This window comes from Sturnus vulgaris, chromosome 23 (assembly GCF_052056855.1).
Source record: "Sturnus vulgaris isolate bStuVul1 chromosome 23, bStuVul1.hap1, whole genome shotgun sequence".
NCBI lineage: Eukaryota > Metazoa > Chordata > Aves > Passeriformes > Sturnidae > Sturnus > Sturnus vulgaris.
This window is the reverse complement of record NC_142265.1, coordinates 2563358-2586824: the sequence shown is the minus strand read 5'-3', so window position 1 is coordinate 2586824 and position 23467 is coordinate 2563358. Positions and strand designations below refer to the sequence as shown.

Genomic DNA, 23467 nt, shown 5'->3' with positions numbered 1-23467 from the left:
TGGTACCATGTGGTGACTGAGCTTTTGGTGGATGGAGCCATGGTCTGTAATGGCTTGCAAGAAAAATATTCCAAGTATTCCATTTATGCAGTCTCTGTGCACAGAGGGATGGTGGTGTAGCTGCTCAACCTTTGTGAACTTCCCAGGACCAGGTTTTAATGGGAGTTGAGCTATGTGCTGGCATGACCTTTGATAAATCCAAAGGCCAAGGAAGAGATCAGAGCTTTGTGCCATCATTTATGGTTAAAGCTGCTCGAAGTACTTCCAAGCCACAGTCTGGCTCCCACACTAATTTACAGAATTATTCAGGAGAAAAGAAGAGGGAAAGCAGAGCAGAACAAACTCCCTCTTGCCACTATTTCAGAGCTTTTAGCATAACTGCAGAGTTTTGCTAAGCCAACTATTATTACAGTTAAGTCCCATTTTGACAGAGCTTGTGAGAAAGGAAAAAACCATCTTGTTTAAAAATAACAGCCCCCCCAACCTGAGTAAGTGGAGAGCAGGCAGAGTGAGAAAGCAGCATAGAACAAGGGAAAAGGAAAATGGCACACTGGTACCTCCAACACCTTGCACTCAGCCAAGTTTCACTGCCTTACTTCACACTATTCAGCCTATTTTGGGGGATGCAGCCTCTCAAACACCAAAAATGTTTCCAGAACAAACATTAACACAGCTCTTTCTTACCTGCACAGAACACAGATCTGTGTAATTATTCATGAACTGATGTGTACAGACTATGCACAGATCCACATACCACACTTGTTCCTTTTCTTTTTTCCAATTAGAATTCCCCAGGAAACACGGCCAAGGCTCACCACAAAATTACCTGTCAAAGTGTGAGATGCCTGAAGCTGCTGTTTATGGGCTCAGCTTCTTTCCAAAGCCTTGGTGACCACACACAAGGAGAAACTGCACTATAGGGAGCACAGGAATTAATCTGGCTCTTCCCCCTACCTGTGTTGCAGGCATTTCCCTGTGCCTGGAGGCTGATTTCCAGTGCTGTAATTACAACAGTAGTGCCTCCCAGTGGGGATGTAGGATATGCTGGGACGGAGCAGAGGATGCTCCTCAACTGGCTCTGCTGCTCCCCTTGCTCCCCAAAGCTGCTAAAGGGCTCCTAGGCCAGGAGCCTGGATCCTGACAGGGGGTTGGGGTGGGCAGGGATGGGTTTGTTTAGTGCCAGCTATGTGTGGGATCTTTTCTGTACTTCCAGGAGACTCAGCTATGCCAACTGAATGCAAACTTGGGGGCTGGGCACAGCAGCTCATTCACTGACACTCCACCTGTGCTCACTGGGATTGTTCAGAGAAGGGAGAAGGTCCCTGGAGCATCCCCAGGCTCAGCCTGCACCTCATGGTCCCACAGGACAATGCTGGTTCCACCAGCTGTTCTGGGACCACGGGCTTTGCACTCAAGGCACTTCCTGAGGGGACATAGGATCCATTCCCTCGGGGCTGGGAGGGCTCCAGCAGGGCTTTCATAGATCAGAAAACTCCCTTTGAGTTCAGCTAAAAAAGAAAAGAGGATATGACTGAAACATCAAAGGGTACCAAAAGGGACCAAAGGGCACCTTCCTCCTGCTGCTGGGTCCCTGAACCTGCGGGTCCCTTTTGTTTCCCTCCAAAGGATGGATCTCCTGCCCTGCCCCAGCTTCCCCTGTGCCCTCCAGACACAGCACTGAGCCCCAAATCCTCCTCTTCCACTCCAGGCTTTCAAAACCAAGCCTCTTGAAGAAAATGTCAACCAGCTCACTCACAACTTCCTGAGAACCACCCAGACAGTTTCCATAGCACCCAGGAAATGTCACAGAAACATGGATTTGTTCTCACTGCAAATACTGCATCAACATCACCTAAAACTCCTCAGTGTGGGTAAGGAACAGCCAAGGGTGCTCCTGAAGCACTGCCAAAGTGCACTCCTGACTCTCACTGCCATTGTCAGAAACATCTGCACTGTTAAAGGATTAAAGGATTACAGAGGAAGAAGAAATACACTGACTCCCTAATGCTCTGCATCCTTAGGAACTTGGTGAAATACAATTCCTGCTTGTCTCTTACTTAGGAGTTAGCCAAGGCTTGGAGATTTTGTTTAGGTGGACAGGGAAAGTGTTTCAGATTTGCCACTGAAGGCAAAAGGCAAAAGTAAGTTACTAATAAAAACATGTCCCCACAGACAGAAGGTGCAGAAAGAATATTTGACACTTTCTAACTCCAAAACTGGCTCCTTCTAAATCCACTACTTGTCCCAGTTTGGTGAAGAGCTCCCAAAATTCCCTGCCACCCTGTGTGTCTTCAACTCCTACCATGGTACACTAGGCAGAATCCTCAAGGGGATTTTCATGCAGGTCTAGATGAACATCCAAGCCCTGCCCCCTTGCAAAAGGGAAATGGGATATTTAGAAGATCATTCACAGCTTCAGCTGCATAACTGGTCCTGGGAATGCTGTGCTTCCATGGAATGCCAAGAGCATCCTGTTCCCTGTGGGGAAAGGGAGTGGAGCAGATCCAGGGCCCTGCTGGTTCCTTCTCCCAAACTACTGCTGGAAAAGCAGAACAACACACACGGTGCTGCCTGGCTGGCTGCAGCACAGCAGGACTTGCTCCAAATCCAGTCCCACAGAGAGGGCTGCAAGCACCTTCATCCCAGGCAGGACAGATGCTGCTGCTGCTTTTGGGATGCTCCTACATCCCATTCCTGATTGCCCAGGGAACAGAATTTTTGCCATGTCTGTTCCCAGCACACAGGCTCAGGAAGCTGTTCTCTTCAACTCCTACTTTTTCAGCAGAATCACAGATTTCATGGTGGAAATTTCATAGAGGACCAGATGAATCCTGTATTTAGCAGCACTTCCACAGATCAGCCCACAACTCTCATCCCTTTCTGCCAAAAAAAAAGGAAGGAACAAAAGACGAATTGCTTAAAACAAGGGAGGGGTGGCAAAGAGAAAAAGACTCCAAGGAAATGAAAAACTCAGGAAAATGCTGCTGCAGTTCTGATCTGCAGTACACAACATTTGAAGACCTAAAAAGACCAAACAGTCCAATAGTCCCGGGCAGTCCCTGCAATAAATCCCCTTCTCCTAAAACCAGGTAAAACTGGAGCAATTCAGGGTAAATAAGCACTTTCCAGAACTCACTGCACTGAAATCCAGCAAAACAACACAATTATTGAAGGTGAAGTTTGGCATTCCTAATGTATCCAAGATCCACACTACCAGCAAAATACTATTTTTTTTTAAAAGCAAGCTTTCAGCACTTCTGACGGGAGTGAAATAAAGCCCTAAAGACTAGCTTAAGAATAAATCCTCCTTTGATGACTGGAGAAGGTACAATAGGAACCCAGACAAGGACTGCAGCAGATGGAGAGCTCTACACCTAAACTACAAGAAGATTTGCAATCAGTTCAAATATAATTAGAAGAGATGCCTGGCACTTCCCAAGCATTTCAGTCACCAAATTGCACCAGCACTGGTTCCTTCATAAACTGAAATGTTCTACCAGTGCTGTTGGGTATCACAAAAAGGTTCTTCCTCTGCCTGGAATGGTCACAGCCCCAAAGCTGTCAGAGCTCCAGGAGCATTTGGACAATGCTCTCAGGCACAAGGTGGGATTTTGAGGTGTCTGTGCAGGGCCACGAGGGGAACTGGATGATCCTTGTAGGTCCAGCTCAGGGGATTCCATGGTTTTGTGGATAGCAGGATTCAAATGAGCTCTGACTGGCTGCATTGCTTTCATATCAAATATCCAATAATAACCTGTTCATTTAACCCAAAGAACAGCTTGGGATGATGTCTAGGAAGGTGCAGTTCAACCCAAATCCCTGGGTGAAACCCAGGGACACAGGGGACAATGTTGTCTGAAGCTTGTGCAAGAACTCTCCATTTGCCTTGATGCCAAGCTGTGCCTAAATAAAGCTCCCACACACTGCTGCTCTGCCTCTCCTAAAATCCCACCTACAGTCTCTTTCCAAGCACTTATGAGATCCAGGGAAACAGAAGTCCAGGTATGATTCAACACAACAAGCAAATAAAGGGAAATGTCTGTTGTCAAATACCTCTCAATAACTGAGAATCAAATACTTAATCACATAAAATGTACCAGGGACACATCTCAGCTCCTCAGTTCCACTGGAACACTTTAATTTCACCTAGTGCCAGTTCTGACAAGCAACAGCCACGTTGTCATGGCAATGACAACACACCACAGTTGTTTTCTGCTCTCCCAGTGCACTGGGCACACAGGAGGGTCATTTCCATTGCCATAAAACTATATATTTAACCACATTTCTTCACTCTCTTATTCAAGCAAGCTCTTCCCTCCAGAGCGTGGTCACAGACAGTTTGGCAAACTCTTTGGATAGTGAGGCACGAATTGAAAGCCTGGGAAAAGAAGAATGCTTTCTATTTAGAAATGCAGCAGCTGGGGGGAGAAGAAGCTGATTTCTGCTACACAGATGAACACCCACATGGCTCCTGATACTGCAGAGTGTGCACAAGGCAAGGCCCAGGTGTGCTGAGCATCACCTGAAGATTTGGATTCACTCACTGGGTCTGGAAATCACTTGCAGAAAATCTGCCCCTGAGAAGATGGGCCCTCAGAACCAGGCACTGGCTTTTCTACCCAACAGGTTTTAATATAAAAAGAAATTAATCATTCTCTATTTCACTATTTATGACACTACAGCTAGTTAGGCATATAAATAAATGACTGCAAGCCCAGGGGTTAGTGAGTGGTTATTGCTACCACATACAGGGTTAGACATGGTTAGGACAGAGAGTGATGGCACAGAACAGGCTCTACCTGAGCTCAGCAGGGACTGGTTCAGAGCCTCGGTAACAAATGCAGAGCCTGGTTTTACATTATCCATCTCCAAATCTGATAATCAGGGTCAGGGCAGGGGGCACAGGGACAGACAGAAGGCAAGAGAGGACAAAGTTAAAAATCTCCTGGAGGGACTGCAGGAGACCAACAATTCAATGTGGAGAGACAGCAATTAGAGAGACAGAGCTGGAGAAATCCAGAGTTCAGTGCTGGGCATGCAGAGCTGGGGCTTCTCTGGGCTGTTCTAGGCCTGAATTGTTCTTGCCCATCAATGTCTGTGTGGAACAGGAGCAGGAGGGAGGTGACTCACTGAGCTCACAGCATGAACAGCAAAGAGCAATGAGGTGAGCTGAACTGAGCTGAACACCCAAATCCCTGGAAAACTGAGCTGCTGGAGATGAAGTGGTGCTGCTGGGGCCTGAATAACTGGGCTTGGAGCTGGCTCAGGAGAGAGCTCAGTGTGTGCAGGCCAATCCCCAATTCCAGTCCCTGCCCATGGAGTGGGTGGCACCAGATGATCTTTAGGCTCCCTTCCAACCCAAACCAGTCTGGGATTCTGGGATGCTGGCACAGACCACCCTAAGCAGAGTTTTCACTGTAAAAAGAGTAATAAAAATTATATAAAATAGATGTCAGCTTATGTTGGCAAATGCTGGAGGACAAATCAGTGATTTTTAACACAGCACAGCTCATGCAGGAACAGCCTCTGCTGTGCCTGGAGACCAAAGATTTTGGGCTTGTGCTCAGGGGCACTTTGTTCCAGTTACAAAACCCTCTTCCAGCCCCTGCCTCTCTGTCCAGAGCTCAGCCTGTTTATCTGAGCCCAAAAAAGAACTTCAGTGCATACATGAGCCCAGAAATGAACTTCCCCCTTGCACCAGCAAAACCTGAGCAAGACCTCAAATCCTTCTTACTTAAAAAACCCAAATATTTCTAAATTCCTGGTAGCAGAAGTCATGGAGCCCTGATCTGTGGGACACAGGAATAATAAAAACCAGCCCCAGAGCCCAGGAGTGCTCAGCCAGGGCAGGATGTGGTTCCCCAGATCTCCAATGGTGCTCTGGGAGCAGCCACAGCCAAGTTTGTCATCTCTGTGGCAATTCTGTGACTCACAAAGGGACAGGGCTGGCACAAGGAATTAATTTCACAGGAAAAGCAAGCAGTACCACTGATAAGCCTCATAGCTTTGAGTAGAAATATTAGAGCTGCTCTCTTGTCAGGATCTTCCTTCTCACAGCTGACAGAGGAGGGGGACTCAGCACTGACCACGTGCATTAAATAACCAGAAATGTGGCCATTCCTTGGGGTTTTTTTGTTAAAAAACATAATTAAAAAGCCCGCCTGAAAAATTAGACAGGCTAAAGCTTCCCTGTGTTATCTGAATTTAACTGTTGCTGATCTTTGGCAGGAATTGCATCTCTGAAGGGCTCAGGGATCCAAGGAACTTGACTACACAAATGGAAAAACATTAAGAAAAATCTTTTCTCCATATTTGTGTGCCCAAAGGGAACTCCCTGCATCTTACAAGATACACTATTCTGATTCCTGCCAAATTATTTATCAGTGGACATGGCCAGTCACAGCAATAAATTCTGCCCTCATTCTTAAAACCTCTATCCCAGTTTTAGTACTCCCTGGCTCCTGTGGGTTTGGATATGTGCAGTGGATATATCCATGATATATCCCAAATACAAATCTACAAATGATATATCCCTGTTCTCCCACTCTGCACTCCCCTTCTGCCTGGAGGGGTCTGAAACCAAATGTTCACACCAGGAACAGGTTTTCCTGTCCTGGGGGGAGCACCAGGAATGGAAAGCACTGCCTGTTCCCCACTCCACAGGGACACCAGTGGGTGTGTGAGTAAAGGATGTATCTGTGTATATTTACATGAATATTATATATTTTATAATTATCTCTTTACAGTATTTGCATATCAAATTTTCAGACTGACTTAGGGAATCCAAACAACATCCCAGGGGGAGCTGATTTGTTCCAGTGAGGCATTTGCTGTAAAAATGATAAATCAACATGACCAATCCCAGGTTATTGTTGTGATATTTAGACCAGCACTAGCAGGATCTAAAACAGACCATGGCAAGGTGAAGCAGGACTCTGAATAAACAAGCCATGTACTAGTTCATTTTGGGCATTGCCAGGTATTAGGCACAAACACCATTCCCTCATTAAAAAAAAATTAAAAAAAAAAAAAAGGAATTGTGGCTTCTGAAGGCTGTCATGTTCTAACAAACTTCAAGAACTATGTTTAATTCCTCCCCATCACCCGTTTTTATCTTCTCTTTCTTTCACACTGACATTCATACTTGGTCGTCTGGCACTTAATTTCTTTCTTTTCAATCTTTTTATGGATTCAAAATGATTCTATCAACCCCAGAAAAGAGCTATAACCAGCTTTGTTCTTTCCATGCTGTATTATTTTATATCCAAATATCTTTTTAAAAAGCACCTTAGAACAAAGATTTGTTTTGGTTTCCCCTAAATATCCTTCAGGGCATCAGTGCTACTGCCCTGCATGTACAGAAGAAGGAAAGAAAAAGGAAACAGAGAAACAAGGCAAGAATGAAAGAAGGACAAAGGAATAAATGAAGACATACAAGGGGGGAAGTAGCTCCAGGACGCTGGACGGGCTCCATGGGCAGGGGACACTGGGAAGGGAGAAATAAATAAAAAGGAAAAAGCAAAACAAAAACAAAAAGCAGCTGGTTAAAATATGCTCCCACTGAAAATGGGCTCATTTCACACAAAGCTCAGCTGGGCTATGAACAGCACAATACAACACACCCAATCCTTCAAGTTATTTGGTGCTAAACACTTGGGAAATTCAGTAGGATCCAGGAATTCCCACCCTGTGTCCCAGCTCAGAAAAACCCCAACACTTTGCATGTTTGACCTTTCAGCACAAGGCACATCCCTGTCCTGCCAAACAGCACAGGGCTTGCTATATATGGAATTTTGTTATATATTGAATTTTCCTTCATTTCCATTGGTACTAAAGTAGAAGTTGCTCTTAGTCTTCACCCTGTGCAAAAAGCAGAGTCATTGTCTCAGAGCTGTGCTCTGCTGCTCTGCCTCAGCCCCAGCTTGTGTTCTGCTCTGAGAAATGTGTGTGGATGTGGCACCTGGGGACATGGTCTGGAGGTGAATGTGGCAGTGCTGGGGAGTGCTGGGACTTTTCCAGCCTAACAATTCCATGAGCAGGCTGGCATGGAGCTGCTGCAGTCTCTGCTGGCTGGGCCCTGCTGGCTTTCAGAGCCTGGGGAGATTCCTGCAGCACTTCCATGGACATGGACAGGGACATGGACATGGACAGGGACATGGACAGGGATATGGACAGGGACAGGGACAGGGGCAGGGACATGGACAAGGACATGGACAGAGACATGGACAGGGATATGGACAGGGACAGGGACATGGACAGGGACAAGGACAGGGACAGGGACAGGGACATGGACAGGGACAGGGACATGGACATGGACATGGACAGGGACAAGGCCATGGACAGAGACATGGACAGGGATATGGACAGGGACAGGGACAGGGACAGGGACATGGACAGGGACAAGGACAGGGACATGGACAGGGACATGGACAGGGATATGGACAGGGACAGGGACATGGACAGGGACAGGGACATGGACATGGACAAGGACATGGACAGGGATATGGACAGGGATGTGGACAGGGACATGGACATGGACAGGGATGGGACAGGAACAGGGACAGGGACATGGACAGGGATATGGACAGGGACATGGACATGGACATGGACAGGGACATGGACAGGGACAGGGACATGGACATGGACAGGGACAGGGACAGGGACATGGACATGGACAGGGACATGGACAGGGATATGGACAGGGATGTGGACAGGGACATGGACATGGACAGGGATGGGACAGGAACAGGGACAGGGACATGGACAGGGATATGGACAGGGACATGGACATGGACATGGACAGGGACAAGGCCATGGACAGAGACATGGACAGGGATATGGACAGGGACAGGGACAGGGACAGGGACAGGGACATGGACAGGGACAAGGACAGGGACATGGACAGGGACATGGACAGGGATATGGACAGGGACAGGGACATGGACAGGGACAGGGACATGGACATGGACAAGGACATGGACAGGGATATGGACAGGGATGTGGACAGGGACATGGACATGGACAGGGATGGGACAGGAACAGGGACAGGGACATGGACAGGGATATGGACAGGGACATGGACATGGACAGGGACAGGGACATGGACAGGGACATGGACAAGGACACGGACATGGACAGAGACATGGACAGGGATATGGACAGGGACATGGAGATGGACAGGGATGGGACAGGAACAGGGACAGGGACATGGACAGGAATATGGACAGGGACATGGACAGGGATATGGACATGGACAGGGACATGGACAGGGACTGTCCTGCAGTGAGGCTCCACACTCCCACTGCTGGATTTTCCCCCATGTCCCAGGGATCAGACTCCCTACAGGATTTTGGTCCTGGGGCTGGCAGGGCTGAAGCAGCTCTGGGTGCTCATCCCCTCTCTGCTTCCCCCTGGAAATGGAAACCTGCCTTGGCTCAGCATGTTTCCATTTAATTCAGCTTTTATGAGACACTGCCATGAACACCAAACTGCTTTGTTTACTTCAGATTAACAAGACTGCTACTAATTATGTACACTTTCACTTCCCCTGTTTTCTTTATAAAAGCCTAATTAAGACATGATGCTCTTATCAGTGTCAAATGGCTGCTCAGCCTGGGCATCTGCAGAATTTAAGCTCTATTTGTACTTTCTCCTTTCTGATTTTTATTAAAATTAAAAATTGACCACAATCTTTTTTATCCAGGGATTAGAAATTAGAGCCTGTTTCAAACCAGGCATGGCCTTGTTGTGATTACAACAGGTCAGTGAATGTGTCTCAAATTGCATTTTTGCAGTTAAAATTAATTTCTCCAGCACTGACCAGAGCCTGCAGGAGGTCAGGGCAGTGGCCTGGGGTCTGATCCAGAGCTAAATTTTCAATCCTCCTGAAATTCAGTGGATTATTTGTATTGGGTGTGCTGACCCAGATCAATCTGTTACTGATGTTTTAAAAAGAAAATTAGTCATTCACAACAGCTTGTAATACTGACAGGGGACCTTTTAATGCTATGTCTCAAACAAGCACCTTCACCTCTCAAAATAAATGGATGAGACAGGAAGCTGAAAACTCCTCCATAAAGTTAGGCAGAGCTGCTGGGTTATACATTCTTTGTGAGAATGACCCCTGAGGCTTTAAAAGTGCTTATTTTGGGGGGAGGAAAAAAAAAAGTGAAACATTACCTTCTACTCCCCCATTTCTTCTCTTCAGCTCTAACTGCCCCTGCAAAATGCAGCTTAATTCTGTGTTTCCCCACTGAAAGCAGCTGCTCCCCAGCAAAGCCCAAGCCTAAAATGTTGCCCAAAATGACCCTGCCAAGGCCACTGCAGTGAAGCTGGGTCACAGGAAGATGCTGCTTGTTAGGAAAAGACAAAAACAAACTGCAGGTATGAGTTAGGTGTGATATGTGGGTTAGAATACTGCTAAATTACAAATATCCCGAATTCTGAGGAAGAAAGGGACTGAAAGAAGAGCTGAGACACTGCCTGTGACTGAGGAGTGGGGACAACATGAACACTCATGGACATAAAAAAAAAAAGAGATGGACAGAGAGGGATGAGAGGAGTCAGCACAGCCACAAAGTTCAGGCTATTCACAAATGTTCACTTAGAAGGAAAATCCAGAGCAGCTATTCACACTTCTCCTTCTGAGCAGCACTGAATATTGAAAAGGTTCACTTCTCTCTGAATATCTGAAATTCAAATGCAGCCTTTATCCTGGATCTCTAAAAATCCTCATGAATATGAGCTGATTCCCTCTATTCTGGCACTGAAGTTCAGCTAAATTGAAAATATTAACTATGAAATAGCAGATATTAATCTGATACAATATTTTAGTCTAAGTATTTTAGGCCAAAAATTATAGAGTATTGTATCCCACTAAGAATTTAGAAAGAAGGAAGATGCTCAAGAAATGTGGGATTTGATGAGCCCACAGAACCTTCCTAGATCTTCACGGGGTTTTTTACATAAATAGAAACAGTCAGGAAAGCATTTGCATCCCAGCTGGAAAACAAAAAAGCATTTTTTTAAAGGACTGAACATGAAAAAAATAGGGCACAGGTTTAGTCCAACACAGGATGGAAAATCGACAGGCACCTTTCCTCTCCTGACTCCAAATTTTATTGTCAAATATATCTGAGAGGTGACTTGGGGCAAAACTGATATTCTTTCATATGACTGACAGTTCAGAAGTGAAAAAAAGGCCAGTTTTTCTGTATGGCCATTTTCCATCACTTATCCCAGGCCCTGGCTCCACCACTGCTGGTACAGAGCACGTCCTGCCACAGTCCATGAAAATATTGTTTCCAAAAGCAGAGTTTGCCCTCAATCCCAACTCTGCCCTTCCCTATATTTCATCTCCATGGAACTGCAGTCACTGCCCTGCATCCGAGACCACTGCAATATTTTATGGCTTCATTAAAATGCTCTCCCCATCCCTTGTGCACATCAAACCCTCTAATTATAAATAATAATAGAAACTCAGGGCAGGAAGTTCCCTGCTTTCCATCTGCTTTTCATTAAGTTCCTCAGCCCAGCCAGATCCAGGGACAATTAAGCAGCACGAGGAGTTCTGTGTTTGGAAATTCCTTCGTGGCAAAGAGCTTTACTCTGCACATACACAATGTCCTGGATGCTCCACACATCATATTTTGATTAAAGAAATCAAAGTTGGTCTGTTGATAAGTGCAGCTTGTCAAGGCCAAGTCTAAAACTTCACATTAATTCAAGATGAAATACCCTGCTAATGTCAAGTGAGGACAACAGCTCCAAGTGAGACTTTTAGGAAAGTCTCTGTTCTTTGGGGACAGCCAAACTGATGTTTTAAATACAGGTACACAGAGAAAAGTAATTAGTGTGGGTATTGAAGTGCTTGAGAAATACCCTGTGTGCATAAGGCATGGATTGGAAAGCACAAAATGCAGGAATATGGGCAAGGGAAGTGCATTATCCCAGCAATGCCATTCCCAGCTGGCTCTGCAGGGTGCCCTTGGGAACATCCAGTTGCCCATTTGGCAGCACCTCAGTCCTGCCCTGTGCCACCTCCCTGGGCTGTGCTGGCACACCTGGAACTGAACTCCTTCCTGCCTTCCTCATCTCACCCATCTCACCCAGCACTTTTATCCAGCCATGGCTCCTGGAGTCCTCCAGCACCACATCCAGCATTCCCTAACTACAGGAACCTCCTCCCTGACTCCTCTCCCACCAGCTTTTGCAGCATCCAAGGAAGGAATTCCAGACTCCTGCCAACATCACAGGAGTGCTGTCACTTCCCAAGGTGCACAAAGAATGCACCCAAGGAGTGGCATCAGGAATTCTGTATGCAGAGGAAGGGCAGGATGACAGAATCAGCTGCACCATCCCTTACACCTCAAAGCTTCTAGAGGAGCCTTTAATGTACCCACAGAACAGGGAAGGCCAGGGGACACCCTTGTGCCTTGGCAATATCTTCCAACTTACTGCTTTTCATGGGACATGGGCTTGTGGTGCCAACTTCATACCAAACATTTCCCAGGGCTGAAAGGGGAAATCCACCCCCAGCATGTTGTTGAAGCCAGAGAGAATCTGTTCATCCATTCTGCTCCATTCTGCATCAACTCTCCCCCTAACACACAGACACTGCTCCCAGCAGCTCAGTACACTGCCTTGGCTTGCAATGCAGGATATACCCAGCAGTCTGGATTCTATCCCCATCTGTTAACCCAGCTGGGGCAGTGTTCTTTATCTTTCCCACAGCCCATCCTCCCTCCAGGAGATCTCTCCTGTTCATGGCCATGCAGTCCCAGGGCAGGGCTGATCAAATTCCATCATCCCATTGGGAGATGCTCCACCCAGGGGAGGAGCCGAGCATTTCCTACCCAGATCAAAGGGGAGATTTGGAACAGCAGAGCAGCCTTTTCCCACTGGATCCCAGAGGAAAACCAGAGCCTTGCACATCATCCCTGGAGCTCTGGAGGAAAACTGCACCTTGTGCAGGAGCCCTGCTCCAGCAGAACCACATCTGTCACTGCAGGAGGATGCAGCCACCATGGAATGGGACTGCACCAACCCTGACTGACTGATGGGGGCACCTTGGATTCTCACTCTGGCAGTGTTCTGGGTTTGGGGATTTTTTGTATTACTATATTTTTATTTTAATTTTTTTCTACTAAAGAACTGTTATTCCTATTCCTATATCATTGTCTAAGAGCCCCTTAATTTCAAAATTATAATAATTTGGAGGGAGGGGGTTTCCATTGTCCATTTCAAGAGAGGCTCCTGCCTTTCTTAACTAACACCTGTCTTTCAAATCAAGACAGACACCAAACTGCCTGAGTCATGTTTAACAATAAACATTTGCTTGTGTTTAGGCTGGAAGTTGCCTTTCCTGCTTTAGCTGACAGAGCAGTGGCTGGGCACAGGCAGGTCCTGGATCCAGGGAATGCCCATCTCTGTGCCTCTGATTCTAAATGCATACTCTCAGGAATGCCAGAGGGTGGCAATGCCAATGGCTGAGGACACCCCTGCCCTGACCTGCCAGCTCTCCAGAGTACACAGATCACTGCAGAGCACTCACAGCTTGGGCTATCCATGACTTTCCACCAAACTCCAGAGCTCTGAGCTGATAAAATGCTGTTATTTCCCTTGGTAAAAGTCAAGCTTTTGAATCACATCTATTTGTTTTAAAGTACTAAGTCAGCAATCTGCCAAGTTAAGGAACATCATTAAAACAGAGAAGATGGATGAGAAGCACACCCGTTCAACACCAGCTCCACTTTCCAGCTGCGTAACATTGAAAGAAAGAACAGCACATTCAAACTTCTCAATGCTAAAGATATATTACAGAGATCTCAGTTATGCCAGCACACCTAATGCCAATCACTTCCAGAACACACTGAAAGGATGGGAAGGTTGACAGTAGAGTCAGATCCAAAATCCCATTCTCTGTTTATTTTTCCTTTCTTCAGCAGAACTTTGGGTTAATTTGCTTGTTTCTCCTACAATATAGAACTGTCCAGAAGGCAGGAGGAAGCAGATGGAGCCATGTACCCAGAGCACAAGCAACCAGCATTCCAATCCTGTTACATCCAACTTCCTCCATTTATCCTCTAGCAGAAAGGACCTTCCAGTACCAAGGTGATCTATTCCATGTGATCAGCACAAACATTCCTGCTCGTCTCTGTTCTATATAAAAAATCCTGACATGCAACACTCCCTTGATCACCCAGAACTGGCATCATGGTTTCTCTCATTACAGACTGCTCAAAGTATCTTGAAATTCTGACAGGCTTAAATCTTTCAAGTCAAGAGGAGGTGGACATTAACACAAGCCTGTACAGCAAGTGAAAGACATTCAACAGTGGGAACTCCCCAGAGAGGGGCAATGTGTGGGTGACTGACACACAGAGAGGGGCATGAGGATGTGCAGGGGATGATCAACACTCATGACACGTGTGAAGGAGGTATTAAACATGGAACACACAAAGAGAACTCCAGCCCAGTTCACTGCATCAAAAAAAGCTGATTGACACACCTGGTTTTGGCACCGAATTGGTCACGGACTGAGGGACTTTGTCGTTGATGAGTTCAACACATTCACTGGGAAAGAATCCAACCTGGAGTAAAACAGAAAGAGGAAATGGAGTGTTATGATCTGAACTGTCCAACCACATCTCCCCTCACCTCCCCCTGCCCAATGCTCCCTGACATTATCCAGCATCAAGTGACCAGCAGCCATTGACAACTGCAGGTTCTGCTCTGCTGCCAGCACCCTGAGACAGAACAATCGGAGAGTACAAGGCACTGCAAGATCCTGGAGATTCACTTTAAAGGTTAAAGATTTGCAGTGTCCCTGCACTGACCTTTAACTCAGCATTTCTCCCTGCAGCCCCTCAAAGGCAGAAAGGCTGGAGAGTCCCTCTAAAGCAGCATTAGGGTTAAAGGCTATGGGAAGGATCCTAATGTTTTCTTGGAGTAGGATGTGCCTGCAGACATTCCCATGTCACTCAGGAGGGGCTGCTGTACCTGGGGAGAAGCGAAATTATTTCCCTTTCCCTGCTGGACGATTCAGGCTAAGCTGAGAGAAATTGGCACTTCCTTGCATCCCCACCTTCTCTCTCATTTCCCAGCATCTTTCTTCTTACTCTCCTCCCCGTGAAAGCCAGACCAGAGCAGACCCTTGGTAACTTTAATCCTTGGTCCATCTTTCCCCACCTTTTCTCTGTTTCTCACCCAGCATAGCTCCTGTATTGTGAGATGTAACTCAGGCACCACCACCTCCCCTGACTCCTCATCTGAGGCAGGGCAGGATTCCCTGTCCCATGTCAGGCCTGTGACTGGGACAGCTGGAAGCACCAAGTTTGCTCAAACACCACAGGAACATGAGGGAAAGAGCCAGAGCTCATGAGAGCAGAACTGAGCCAGGACTGTGCCACTCATGTCAGCACATCCATGAGATCCTCTGGAGGCACAGGACAGTCAGCACCAAGCCTGGCAGACAGTCCCTCCTCTCTTCATTAATCTCACACATTTTGTCTCCATGGAAGAAGATTGATCTCCTTCCTACTCCCAAGATGATTTTTGCTCACCAACCTCCCAGCAGTTTGGTGGCAGTGTCATGTGTGGAGTGTCCAGACTGAAGTTATTCCAAATTCCCCAAAGGAAGCAACAGTTATCAGAGCACATCCTTTCCTCTTCCCACACCCCCAACACACAGCAGGGCAATGTTCTGCCCAACCACAGGGACAAGTTGTCACCCATTACACAGTGTCACAGATTTGAAATCCCATTGTTGTAAGGACTGAGAGCTCAGGGCAGAACCTGCAGGAGCAGCACTCTGGGCCAGCAGCACTCGGGCTCTGAGCTGGGCTGCCCTGTAACTGGGCATCACAAGTGACCACAGGACCCACCCAAAACCCAACATGAAGTTGACCTTCACCCTCACCTCACCCACCCTCAGCTGGGTGTTCCAGCTCTGCAAGGACATGGTATCAGTTATGGAACACAGTGGGGACTTTTGTGCAGTTTATAGACAGAAATGTGCCAATTAACAGGAGAAAATGAGCATGAACAGCAGCATCACAGAGGGGGGCCCTTCCTCTGGCAGATCATAGCTCAGGGATCTGCTCTGCTGGGAGATGCCAAGGAACAGGCTGAGTGGCACAGACACTGAAGTGCTGCTGTTTAAACAAAATACACTTCATGGCTTTAAATCATGGAATCCCAGGATGGTTTGGGTTGGAAGGGACCTTAAGGCTCATCCAGTTCCACCCCTGTCATGGTAGGGACACCTTCCACTGTCCCAGGCTGCTCCAAGCCCTGTCCAGCCTGGCCTTGGGCACTGTCAGGGATCCAGGGGCAGCCACAGCTACTCTGGGCACCCTGTGCCAGGGCCTCATCACTCTCAAAGGGAGGAATTTTCTCCTTATATCCAGCCTAAATTTCCCTTTTTTCACTTTGAACCATTCCCCCTTGTTCAGACACATCAGTGCCTGATGCAAAGTCCCTCTCCACCTTACTTTGCAGCCCCTCCAGACACTGGAAGGTGATCTGAGGTCTCCACACAACTTTCTTTTCTTTTCTTTTCTTTTCTTTTCTTTTCTTTTCTTTTCTTTTCTTTTCTTTTCTTTTTTCTTTTCTTTTCTTTTCTTTTCTTTTCTTTTCTTTTCTTTTCTTTTCTTTTCTTTTCTTTTCTTTTCTTTTCTTTTCTTTTCTTTTCTTTTCTTTTCTTTTTTCTTTTCTTTCTGTCTCTTCTCTTCTCTTCTCTTCTCTTCTCTTCTCTTCTCTTCTCTTCTCTTCTCTTCTCTTCTCTTCTCTTCTCTTCTCTTCTCTTCTCTTCTCTTCTCTTCTCTTCTCTCCTCTCTTCCCCAGGCTGAACAGCCCCAGTTTTAACCCTTCACTGTAGCTGAGAGTCTCTGCTGGACATTTCCCATGTGAGACATACAGGAGGCAATTTTTAAATTGGGAAAGATGCAGAGATTCAGGGAAAGTCTCAGCCCACCACACAGACATCATCTGGGAAACTCCACAGCTGGAGTGATAAAGTTTCTATAATTTTCAGTAATTGCCCACATTGTCCATGTAAAGAAACTCAAAGTCCTGGGACCCCAACCTTTCATTAATCATCTGAATCTGGATCTAAACCCAACCCCAGATCCCACACTGCTGAACATTTAATCAAATGCTGGACATGAAATCGAAACTCATTTGTCTTTGACTGCTAACACAATATTTCTCCTGTTTCTGGATGCATATTAACCAGGAATTCAGAAATGAAAGACCCTGTATGTGATGTCACTGCTTCCAGATATCCCAGAACTTTCCCAAATGAAATATTCTACCTGCTGTCCATGTATCACTTTTGCCATGTTCATACCAATAATTACAATGGATTTTTTTAGGGAAAAGAATTGTGCTGGCTCCCTAATGTTAACTTACCTAGAAATTAATTACATTTTCAGACTTACTTATTCTAACTTTTCCTGCAAGATCCTCAGGAGATTCTTGTTGGGACTATAACCCACAACTTGTGCCTCATTCCCACCCACTTAAAAGATGCTACTTCTCCTCCCATGGGAAGTTTTCCATGATTTTGTATAAATAAATGAGTTTGGTCCAAGAGTTAATCTCAACAGATGTAGCAAAGCACTATTAGAGCTTGAGCCAGGATTAAAGGATTTGGCAATGTAGGAAAATTAATAGCCAGGGTAGTATATATTTAGATAAATGCAAGGTCATCTAAAGGTTAAATATATCACTTGAGACCTTCAGCAGAGGAGGAAGGGGCATGAGAACTGTTCTACAACACCTACTCCAGCTTTATCTTTGCACTTCTATGCCAGTGGCTGCTACAACTGATGAACACAAGAGGCTTTTAGGGGAGAAGTCAGAGTAACAATGATAATTTTCAGTTTATGGGGAGGGAACTCAAACAAATTAGGAAGTACCAGCAACATCAATGGCAAATGAAACATTGTTTGAGACACTTGGATTGGTTTTTTGGGTTTGACATAATCTAATGTGTGGATTCAATTTTAGTCAAAAAGTTTTGTCTTTTCCTTTTAAATCTGATGACAGTCTAGCAAAACCTGACAGGGAACCTGAAACTTTTTATGGCCTGTTTGACCTTCCTGAGCAGAATTTTCACGGATTCTTTGCCAAGTGACTGCACAGAGAGCAGGACACTCTCACCTCGTTCCCAAAGGAGCCCCTGCTGAAATGCTCTTCCACTTTAGAGCACTACTAACAGGAGGAACAGAACTGTTACTCCTCTTACCCTGAGCTCCTGTTAAAGAGAGCTGAACACCTGGGCCACAAAACTATTTTGATTTCTTTTATTCACAAAACAGTGTCTGTGTGGGATGGTACCTGTTGATTATCCATTCCTGACTGTGTGCCAGCAGCACTTTGGGAAACCAGAGAGCTGGAAAGGGACTTAGGACAAGGGATGGAGGGACAGGACACAGGGAATGGCTTCCACTGCCAGAGGGCAGGGCTGGATGGGATATTGGGCAGGAATTATTCCCTGGCAGGGTGGGCAGGCCCTGGCACAGGGTGCCCAGAGCAGCTGTGGCTGCCCCTGGATCCCTGGCAGTGCCCAAGGCCAGGCTGGACACTGGGGCTTGGAGCAGCCTGGGACAGGGGAAGGTGTCCCTGCCCATGGCAGAGGGTGGGTCTGGATGATCCCTAAGGTTCCTCCCAACCCAAACCATCCTGGGATTCTGTGGAACTGGGACCTGCAGTCTCACAAGCAGTTGAAGCTGCTGCAATCACAGCCTGATTAAAACAGCCCAGTCCCCCCTGGCTGCACACCCTGGTTTTGTTACCTCTCCAGCAGTGCAGGTTGTGGGGCAGCTCTGCACCTCAGGAAACTATTCCCAAAAATCAGAATAATTCAGGACAACCAAAGGCAGTTGTGTATCCAACAAGGGCCTGTCCCCAATGACTCAGCTCCCTGACACAGAGCTACTGATTGAAAAGACAAAGCATGAAGTAAAAGCAGAGCAGAACAAAGAGGGCTGAAGGCTGTTAGTGTGGAGGTGGCTGTAATTTAGGTAACAATCTTACAGAGAAAGCTCTGACTCACACTGAGGGCATTGCAAGAGAAAAAATCATTTTACTTCAAGCAGAGCAAATGCTAAGAAGCCTCGTGGGTTGTTTTGTTCACACAGGATTAGCTGTGTTGCAATGCAGTCCTGAGCTCAGGTATGCAGAGAGCACAGGAGACAAAGGCAGAGAGTCATTCCTGAAGGACAGCTCTGCCTGGCAGGAACACTCTGACTGCCACCTGAATCCAAGCTGCAGGTGCTTGCAGCCTGTCACATCTGGGTTTTGGCTCACAGCTGCAGAACTGCCTCCAGTTCCTCACCACCGCCCTCCCATTATCCCCAGGGATGCAGGACAGGCAGGGGTGAAGGCACTGCTGCCTGGGCACACACAGCTCACAGCTGCTTCAAATGCACAAAAACACGAGAGTCCCTTCAAGTCAACAAGACATTTTTTCCCTTTTCAGTGAAACAAGAAATTTTTTCCCCTGTTCCTGCTCTCCTCCTATCAAGACATGATTTATAATGGAAGCTGTGGTTGGTTGATAAAACCCTGCTCCTTCCCTAACATGAAGCAAAAACCCGAGAAATAACAGGACAAGCTGTCCAAACATTTGGTGGCAGGACCTCCTCCTTTTATCTGCTCTCAGAATCACAACTATCTGGCAAGAGGGGCTCTGTTGATTTATTTTATTAATTCAAATGACTGGATCAACAGATTGCTATCACTGTAATGTTCCTAAACAGGAACAGAACTGTTTGCCTCTAACAAATGCTTCAGAGGCTGCATAGCTTTATCTGTCCCTACACCTCTACAACAACATTCTTCACCTCCACACTCTTTTTGAGCATCCATCAAGGACACTTCTGCCTGCAACTCATCTCTAGGTCTGGTGTAGCAACAGCAGAGATAAATTCCCTTTCTTGGAATTCTCACTGTTCATGTCATCAGAAGCCTTTGTTCCATCAGGAAATGAAGATTTTCTGCACATTTAGAGCTCGTGAGCCTTAAACTCGACACACAGGTTAAGAGTTTGAGCAAACAGAGCTCCTGGAGCTGTGGGAACACAGAGCTGCATTTCCTTGGTGTCACCTGATCACACTGTGACCACTCCTGCTTGTCATTAAGGACACAAGATTATGGCACTCCCAACTTTCTGTTAAGCCAGAATATGGTGCTGTATTTCTGCAGCTGCTCATATCTGTTGTGTCAGGAGCCTGAGCGTGCAGGGACACACAGAACTCCCTTCTCAGGCACTTTGCTCATCACCATATTTTTATGCTGGGAAAGCACAACAGGATCACTGTGATCTGAGAGGCACACAGCTGTGACAAACTGCACAAGGGCTGCCTTGCTTCTGAGCCTTTAATCAGCAGTGCTGTTCTCCACACCCGGCCCTAGTGTCAGCCAGCCTGATGGCAAGCATGGTGCCCAAACTGAATAATGGGATCTACATCCCACACAGGGATTCCAAACCCTGTGCAAAGTGTCCACACTCGGGCACAGGCTGAGTAGCTTTTTTTTGCTTTATTGATTCACTTGGAAGGTAATCATGGCATAGGCTGATCATCCAAGCAGTATTACATCATTTAACTAATTGAGGGTTGGAACTGATGTCTGAGGTCCCTTCCACCCCAAGCCATTCTGTGATTCTGTGACTACAACATATTCAGCTCTAAGGCTTCGAAGGTTAGAACACAAGTCCAACAAAGCCACAAGACAGTTCAGAAGCAGAAGTTTGTTCAAGTAGTACCAGTGTGTATTGACTCCAGAAACAAATGAGATTTCAGAGCAGGTACTCTATGTCCATGCTGCTCTGATTCTACAAATGAGGTGTCACCTGAACTCCCACACCTGACACAAATCCAGCAAGAGCTGTGTCTCACATGGCCTGGCTGAGCAGGCAGCACTGGGATGCTCTAACTACCCTGCTGGGATCCAGCTGGGATTGGGAGATCCAACCACTGGGCACTGACAACAGCCAGCCCACAGGCTGGCTCTGGCATGGAAAGGGAAAACCTGAGGAGCCCTGAGAAGACTTTCCATGCTGAATTACACAAGTGTCTGGTCAATCCTGAGCCTCTCCACATCAACTCCTCATCCCACCCACTCACAGACAGCAGCTGCAGATGGAAATCCCTGTGGCTGAAAGCAGCTGAAATGTGAGATGGCACAAGTGAGTCCCTCAACCCCAGTGGCTCTGGGGTTTGCTTGGTTAAGAGACTTTTAAAGCTTTTATATTTCCTAACAGCAAACTCCAAAGGATTAAAAACTCCTTGGAAGGACAGTGCCATTTTAACACATACGGTTTGGTACTTAACCCCCAGGTATGCTTAGGACCTTTTGAACATTCAGTCTCCATCTCTGTGCTGTGACACTTACAGGGACCAGAAACACTGACACCACACAATAAACAGACACGGATGGGTGGTTTGTCCAAGTCAGCAGCACTGTTTCATCAGCTGGAATTCTCCAAATCCTCTATGTTCTGCCTGATCTGGTTTTAGCTACTGGAAGGAAGGGGATGATGTGAATAACAGTGGCAGCTGCCTTGGAGGAGTGCAGCACAAGCTTCCACTGCCATCAGGCCAGCTGTCCCTCACAGGCCATGGCCAGCTCTCCTTTCCATAGGGAGGGAGGAAGGAAGCTTCCAGTGGAGAGCCTGTGTCTGCTCCAGCCCCAGCCCAGAGAGAAGCAATGCAGGGACACCCTGCTCATCCCCTGAGCCACCCTGAGCAGCTCCAGGAACACAGCACTGAGGTTCCTGCTTTTACTGCAGTCCCACTGCCATGGCTGTGCTGGTGCCTACCTGGAACCCGTGTTTTCCTCTCCACCACGAGGTCAGCTCCTTTGGTGGCATGTCGATGACAGACACGATGTCCCCCACCTGCAAAAGGTTGACAGCATCAGTCACAGCCAGGAGGAGAGCACAGTTCCAGCCTCAGGACTGCAAAAAACGGCAAAACTCTGGAGTGGCTGCACACGTGCCTTTGCAAAGCCAAGCTTGAGGTGGAAGAGCTCCTGGATGATCCAGCACACAGGATCCAGCTGCTCCTAAGGAAAAGGAGCTGAAGAGCAGCAGCTCCCTGGCAAGGGCTACAGAAGGGTTCTGGTTAAACTGCAGTGATGGTGTCAAACACTTGGGAGAATCTGCTCAAGTGGCTGAACTGATTTTTGCTCCCTGCCCTCCCATGTGTCTGTAGGCACTGATGTGTCTCCTTGCTCCCTCTCACAGCAAAGAGGGAAGAGCTGTCTCTGCAGCTCCCAAAGTGCCCCAGATGAGCTCCCCGGGGTGAGGAAGTGAACAGAGGAGAGCTGGTGCTACAGCAACGGGATGGAAAATGGCCAAGGACACCAGACAGGTTTTCTGAAACTTTGTTCATTCCCATAGAAATGCAATACTGTCATAGTTCAAAAGGAAATCAGTATAATAATACTAAATTTGGCTTGGTTTGAATCAAGCTCTGTGTGCCTCTATTACAGAAAATGAGAAGGGGCAGAACCTAAATAAACACTGCAGGTAGTTAGGGCAAAAATTAATTCCAGTAATGCCCAACTTTCACCAGATAATTTACACTGATGGATCTCAAAGTGTTTTACAGAAAAGACAACACATGCCCAGTTTGCAGACAGGGCTGACTGAGATGTGAGGAAATTATTTCCTCCAGGGAATAGTGAACCACAAGCAAAGCAAATGTCCATGAAGGAAACTGCTGCCACCACAGGAGCAGAGACACTGAGGATGCTCCTCAGAACTGGGGAGCAAACCCCAGTCAGCTGTAGCACAACTGCACTGCCCACTGGAAATTGAGAACAGTAAACACAGAGATAATTTGGGTTAGGGAACAGGACTCAGCATCATGAAACACCTGATCCTGTTCTGTGTCAGTCCTGCTGAGGTGTCTCACTGCACACCCTTACAAACCACACGTGCCTCAGTTTCCCCCCTGCACAGAGCAAGATTTACAGGCAGGAAGTGTCACTGCAGTGCTCTCAGAAGCTGACAACCATTCTGGATCCTGTGCTGCCTGGACTGCAGCTCAGAGCTGCCATGCCACACGTCCCTCTGATCACACAGCTCTTTGGAGTATTCTAGGACTTGATTTGAACATGAACAAACCCCTGGCAGCACCAGACTATCACTGTTATTTTTCCTTCCTGTGCTGCACAACAAGGATGTGATCACAAAGCTCCTCAGGGCTGTTTTGTAGAAACAGCACCATTGCACAGGACAATCAGAGCATAACTGGTTTTTGGGTAAAACAGACAACTGCCAGACAACCAAAAGGTTCCAGGGTCTGATCTGGAAATCCTGGATGGGATATGGAGCAACCTAGAGCTACTATGGGGCTACTAGAAGGTGACCCTGCCCATGGCAAGGGGTGGAATGGGATGGGTTTTCAGCTCCCTCCCAAACCAAACCAGCCTGAGATTCAGGGATTTGCTC

General features: G+C 46.9%; 1 protein-coding gene across 5 annotated transcripts in view; it reads right to left on the bottom strand.

Moving 5' to 3' along the window:
• ARHGAP32 (Rho GTPase activating protein 32) overlaps positions 1-23467 on the bottom strand; it is a 178951-nt gene that overhangs the window by 52422 nt on the left and 103062 nt on the right. For 2 of the 5 annotated variants that reach the window (XM_088177983.1, XM_088177984.1), the window contains 4 exons: positions 21830-21907; positions 14510-14591; positions 7436-7486; positions 4800-4874 (listed from right to left, as the gene is read on the bottom strand). In XM_088177983.1, coding sequence (XP_088034109.1) covers positions 4800-4874; positions 7436-7486; positions 14510-14591; positions 21830-21907 — 286 coding nt within the window. The remainder of the gene's footprint in view (positions 1-4799; positions 4875-7435; positions 7487-14509; positions 14592-21829; positions 21908-23467) is intronic. The other 3 variants (XM_014891117.2, XM_088177986.1, XM_088177985.1) reach the window with 2 other exon arrangements.